Below are 6,469 nucleotides of genomic sequence, written 5' to 3' on the forward strand. Positions count from 1 at the left end.
AAGAACTCTTTCCAACAATTACTCACACAACCTAAAAGTGAATAGCAAAATGATAAAGAGCTGACTGCAATGGCAAAAGGCTATCTCCACTCAATTCTTCGGTATTTGGGTTTCCCTTTGAAGATTTCTGTTAACTGTTAAATGTCTATTTGGTAATTCTAACGACAGTCTGGACTTTCAGAGTAGTACTGAATATGAAACCATCATAAATTAAGCTTTCTGGGTCTCTCTACATCAGGGCAACATAAAGTTCTATTAAAGTAAACACAAACTACTTGATTTTCTCCACTCCTGGCGCTGTAGTAACGTTGTAGCTCTGAATTTAAACTCTCCCCAAACACTTCCTGTCTTGACCTTTGTGGGTAAATTAAAGTATTTTCTCCATAAGCATAAAAAGAGATCAAGGAAAAGATTAAACTGAAGACCCTTAGGTAGCGATTTCATCTTCTACGCTTAGTTGGCAAGTTTCCTAAAACTTTTGTCTGTCTTACAATTTCATCCTTCGAATGAAAATGAAGAAAAACATCAAGTGAGATGTACACTGAATGTGAGTGATTCCAGGTCAGCCTGATTCTCTGTCCAAAAAGGCCAGGTAACATTTACTCTTCTTGCTGTTGTTTCTCTTTCTTGTCCACTCAACAAACCTCCCCGTATATTACTATACTATAGTAATTCACCTGTAGTTACAATACTTCACTTCCCAAAGGAATCATTTCCCAACACTGCCTACTCCCTAGAGACACTTTCAGATGTTTTATTTCTTCATCCATTCCATAATTCCATTACTATAACCTCTCTTGTCAGAGGAAAAATTCTCAGAGACAAAGGGACTTGAAAGGATTTTCTTAACTCTCTCAGACCTTCGTCCCAACCTCAAAGCCTGTACACATCTAAGAGTTCCCAGAAACAATGAGCTACAGAAGTACGGACCACACGGGAAAGAAGAGGAAGTACCAGAACAATACCCAGACCACACAGCACCGAAAACCCGTGGACGTTTCTATCATCTCAGTCTACCACCCCTACTCCCCTAGTTTAACCAGTCTCTCAAACTCAGAGAAAAAGTCCTGGGCCCATAATTTACCCCTCGCTTCAAGAATAAAGTGGCAGAAAGAAAGGAAACGAGGTCCCTCCGGTCGATCGCAGCTGTGATGCTTTTTCTGCCGGGTGAAGGGAGGCAAGCCAAGGGTTGTGTGAAGAATGGAAAGCTGAATGATATTGGGGGGAGGGGGAATTAGGGCGCCAGAGCTAATCCCCCGTCGGGGCCCGCGAGTGGAAGACGCAGGAGGCGACCAGCCGGGAGGACAAGGGAAGCCGGGCTGCACTGAGCTTTTGGGTGGCGAGAAACGGGAGAGAAGTGTGGCAGCCCCAGAGGCCAGTGGGTGACGGCGCCAGGCGAGAGAGGAGATTCGGTGCGGAGCGAATTTTCTGGGGCATGAGAGCGCAAATAGTCTTCCTCACGGGACCCTAGCACCCGTCCCCCGCCACCCCCGCCCCCAGCGCACACCTCAAACCTGCTCTTGGTCACTCCGTTCACGTCCCTCCTCATGGGGCCGGCGGGTGCGGCCGGGGCCGGGCGCTGCGGCGTGCAAGACTGGGGGCCCCGGGCAGGCCCCGGAGTTCCGGTACCGAGACGAGGCAGAGGACCAGCGGGATGGGGCCGTCGGCGGGGAGGAGAGACCTCTCGACTCCAGCAGGGCCTCCTCCTCCTCCTCCCGCTGTAGTGGCGACGACTGCTCGTCGCTAGCTCTTCTCTCTTCTCAGCCTCAACTTCAACCCAAAACAAAAACACTCCCCACCTGCCAGCAACGCCGCTCCTCATTGGGCAGAGCCGCCCGGGCCTCGGAACAGCGTGGGGAGGGGGAGGAGGAGGAGCGCGCCGCGGCGCAGGACCACCCCTCCCCCATCCCCGGGCAGAGCCCGCGGCCGTCAGCCCAAGAGCTACGGGAGCGCGGCGGCGGTGGCGGCGCCGCGAGCCCGCTCTCGCCTCCAAGGCAGACAAGCCCACCGCGAGAAGGAGAGGCAGGGAAGTGCCTATGTGTCTGTGTGTATTTGTCTATGGGAGGGGCTGTGGGGCGGGTGCGAGTGCGCGCGTGCTCGCCGACCGGTGAGAGAGAAGAAAGCAGGACAACTGCACACAGCACCCGAGCCCCCACCTCTCCCCTCCGCGACAGACAGCACGCACCAACCCACCAAGCACTTGAGCTGTCTGTCTTGTCCTCCCAGCCCCTTAAGTCTTGTCGCTTCCCAGTAGCCCGTGTTGGTACACAGGTCCTTCCCAGCCACCCAGCTCCCTTCCCCTATCACTCACTGTCGCCTTGAACCCAAAGTGTAGCAGGCGGTCCCTGCTCGGAGCCATTTTCCTCTTTTCTGGTAGTTTCTAGATTGGGGCAGTGCTGCTGCTGCTTTCGCCGCCGCCGCTGTTGCCGCCGCTGCTGCCGCCTCCCCCGCCTCCGTGGATTGCATTACCGGGTGTTGCAGTGAGGCTTGGGGGGCCGCTGTGGGGCGTGGATCTCCCTGTGCATGGATTCGGGGGCACAGCTGCGTTGCCGTCTGCTCTGGGGACGAGCAGCGAGGCCGCACCTCGTGCCTTGTGGTCAGGGGATGCAGTGCAGAAGCTGGATGACCATTTCTTTAGCTGGGGGAGGGGCGCGCTTTGGTGGAGGTGGGGGCGGGTGAGACAGAAAGGCCTTGGCTTCCCCCGCCCCTCCGCCGCCCGACCGCCGCTGGCACCCAATGGGCTCTAGCGCTTACCCGCCCTCCAATCAGCGCTCTGGTTGGTGAGAGCCTGATCCTGACGCCACTTTGGCGGGAGAAACAAGCGTGTCTGAACGAGTAGGCGGTGCGGTGCGGTGCGGTGCGGTGCGGTGCGGCGCGGGGCGGGGTGGGGGGAGCGTGGGACGGACAACTTGCCCAGTGGTTAACATTCTCTCTCTTTTCATAGAAGCTGGGTTGTGTCATGGTATGTCATAGTATACTTTAGCAATTCCAGGTCTCGAAACTTATGATCTGATTTCTACGAAATAAGGAACGTTTACTTTTAGAGCGGAAAACCACAGAATTATATCCCAAAGATAAAATATTATAAACTATATCACAAATTCTAGCAGTCCTGGTTGGACCACTTCTAATTGTATTCCGAAGTAGATGATTTTGTTTTCCTACCACTTTTCCTTTGCACTTTCAGTGACTGGCTTATTATGAATGTCTGATTTAAGAGATGAGCTTACTTTAAGAACAAGCGCAGAGATCTTTTCAACGGGCACGTTTTACCTGAAAGGCTTATCCTTCCAAGCACTTTTTTAAAATTAACTGTTTTTTTTTTTTTAATCTTAGAAAGGACTTCCTAAGCAAGGAAACCAGCTTCAGAAACTTATTCTCAAGCCCAGACACCCAGGTCTAGATATTACAGCCTCCTCCTGTCCCAGACACTGTTAATGTTACTGCTTCACGTCCAGCAAATAAAAACAACCTTATGGTTGCATCTCATCTTAGAGCCTCGAAGAAGGCAATGGCACCCCACTCCAGTACTCTTGCCTGGAAAATCCCATGGACGGAGGAACCTGGTGGGCTGCAGTCCATGGGGTCGCTAAGAGTCGGACACACTGAGCGACTTCACTTTCACTTCTCACTTTCATGCACTGGAGAAAGAAATGGCAAGCCACTCCAGTGTTCTTGCCTGGAGAATCCCAGGGACGGGGGAGCCTGGTGGGCTGCCGTCTATGGGGTTGCACTGAGTCGGACACGACTGAAGCGACTTAGAAGCAGCAGCGTCTTAGAGCAGTTTTCTAAGAACTACTGATGAATTTGGTGACAGAGGCCTGCAAAAGATAGTAAAAGTGGCTTGAGCAAGATAAGTTGGATGAAAACTTCCATAGGTTTTTCTCTAATTTCAATTATCCTTTCCAGTTAACCCATTATCAAGTACTACTCAGGAGACTTTTTTACTTTGTTAAATTTTTTTGATTGGATTTTTTAAAAGCTGAATAAACAAAAGCATTCAAAAGTTAAAAATTTATTACACATACGCATGATGCTTTTTATCAAAGAAATTTATTTGCATGTAAATAAACACATTTTTGTAATGTTTTGGGAAAAAAATCCCACAGATTTTTGTCTACTTTCAAAAAAATGAAAAACCCCAAAGTATTTACAGAACGGCCATATGCACAGAAAATCAAATTTGAAAGTTTTTTTAGAAAAGACCCTCCCCAACTGCTCCTGATGTACATTTTAAAAACGCAAAATTTAAAGCTCAGTTTTTCTACAACTGAGCATGTTTCCCAACCTAGCTTCTGAGATGTTAGGTACTTCCTACCCCTCAAAAAAACTTTAAGGGTAGAAATAAAGAGGGAGGGAGATTTAGGAACAAAAGGTTAAAAAAAATGAGACTGCCAAGGGATTGTGAATGAGTTTCCTATACTGGAATCTGCTTTAAGTGACTCAACTGGATACTATGACTCACTGGCTCCCTGGAAGGTTTCTTTTCAGAATTCATGATAGTGCTGCCCTGTATTTTCAGACCTAGGCCTTAAGGAAAATCCTTCCAAGAGCCACCAACCTCAAGCCTAGTTTTGGCAATTATATCCTGTTTCATTTCATGCCTCCCCCCATACTTATTTTAAAAGAAACTGATTTTTTGAACCTGGAATCTTCATGTACATCAGAGCAGGTTTTGACCAAGAACCCCTAACATGAAGCCAAAAGACAAGAGGAATCAGGTCAAACTAAGAATACATAAGACACCAGCAGCAGAAGATAGGTAGAAGTTGACTTCATGTCCTTGTCGTCTTTTGAAACAGAAGAATGAGTACACCTAGACAGGAGGGAGGTGTCCCAGGCTTGGTTTATTCTGCCTCTTCTCCTCCACCCTGTGGAGAAATGCAGTGCTCCCTGGTTCTCAGGCAGGGTGAAGCAGTTTAGCCCCGGCTCCCTGTTAAGCAAGTTCAGATGCTGGGTCAGTGTGTGGGGTGTGCCCATCGACAATTCAGGGGCTTATCCTTCATCCAGATCCTAACTCGGAATTCTTTGATCTGGGATGAAGACAGAAAGAGAGAAAAAGCTTCCCAGTTTACTCATTTTGGTATTTGTTGGCTCTACTTGGGGGAGCTGAGCCCCTGATATTATGCAGTACATTCCCCATACTTTCCCCACCCAAACTTAAAACCATTTTAACTTTTTTTTTTCCTGCAGAAACCAATGGGATAAGATTCCAAACTAGGTGAGAAACTTGTGAGAAATCCAACCTGGTTGTATGTCTGAGAGGCTGCTACTGTATCAGCATCACAAGATAAAGCACTCTGGTATCACCTTGCCCATGTCCTCCTTAGTGTCACCCAAGACATTTGACTCTGATACGGTAACCGATAACTTTTCTTGCTCCACTTTGCAATGTTTCGTTTCCTACTTCTTATTACCTTGGGACACAAAAGTGGCAGAGTTGTTGAGAGCTGATGACCAGAAAAGGGAGAACACTAAAGGAAATCAGAGACAGTCAGGAAAGAAAGCCAAAGCTGATTTTCCAACTCTATGCTAACTCCAACCTGCAGAAAGAGCTGAATATAGAAATCTTCAGTATCTGATGAAGTCACTCCACTTATGACACACACACACACACACAAATGAATCACCTGGCTTTTTTTTTTTTTTTTTTAAATCCAGAAGAGTTGTGCTGGGGATCGTGCCCCATCCTGCTGATACAGATCCTGAATGGAATCATCAGGAATGGCACAGTGCAGGTGTCAAAATCAAAGTAAGGCCGCAGAATTTTGAGAGGACCCTCCAAATACTGAGAACTTGTGTTGCACTCAAATGGTCTCCTGGATTTCTATATGTATGAGAAGGGCTTCTTATTGATGTCCCCCAGAATCCAGACTCAGACCTGTTCTTCCAAAAAGGTCCAATTGTGTTGCTACATAGTAGCAAGGGTTTATCTTCATGCCCACCTAGCATTCCAGGCCCCCATTACTTCAAGTGAGCTTGAAAACTGTTTTAAGTGAACTATGGCTGCAAATTTTTTACTGTTTTATCTAAGGGAGCATACAGTGGAGTGATTAAAGTCTGGACTCCTTATCCTTGTGATGAAGGGAAACAAGGAGCCCAGTTCTCAGGAATGGCATCAGTTCTCCTACAAACAAAATGCTGGGACGTGGATTTTTGGCACATTGTAGAAATAGGAGAACTATGAACTCTGTAATGGTTTTCATGCCACTAGGTCAGGGAGGCTATCCCACTTTTAAACTTTACTGCATTTGAAAACATGTTTACATCCCAAAAAGCCAGCCGAGCTTTCTTTAAAGGAAAAAGAAACTATAAATCAATACCTCCACAGAAAGATAACTCCTAATATTCCTATGATGTCTGAACCCTATGAAAAACCTCCTATAACAAAAACACCATTTTGGTTTTCTACTTGACTCCAAAGGTGGGCTCTGACTGATCTGCTTCAGCTTGATACTACATTACCAGC

The 6,469-nt window shown here is 47.6% G+C and overlaps 1 protein-coding gene across 1 annotated transcript in view; it reads right to left on the minus strand.

Annotated features, from left to right (window-relative positions):
- Positions 1–1,822, minus strand: part of FBXL20 (F-box and leucine rich repeat protein 20) — a 93,341-nt gene extending 91,519 nt beyond the window's left edge. Inside the window, exon 1 of the mRNA XM_052657606.1 lies at positions 1,508–1,822. Coding sequence (XP_052513566.1) covers positions 1,508–1,822 — 315 coding nt within the window. The remainder of the gene's footprint in view (positions 1–1,507) is intronic.
- Positions 1,823–6,469: the final 4,647 nt, after the last annotated feature.

This window comes from Budorcas taxicolor, chromosome 19 (genome assembly GCF_023091745.1).
Source record: "Budorcas taxicolor isolate Tak-1 chromosome 19, Takin1.1, whole genome shotgun sequence".
NCBI classification, from domain to species: Eukaryota; Metazoa; Chordata; class Mammalia; order Artiodactyla; family Bovidae; genus Budorcas; species Budorcas taxicolor.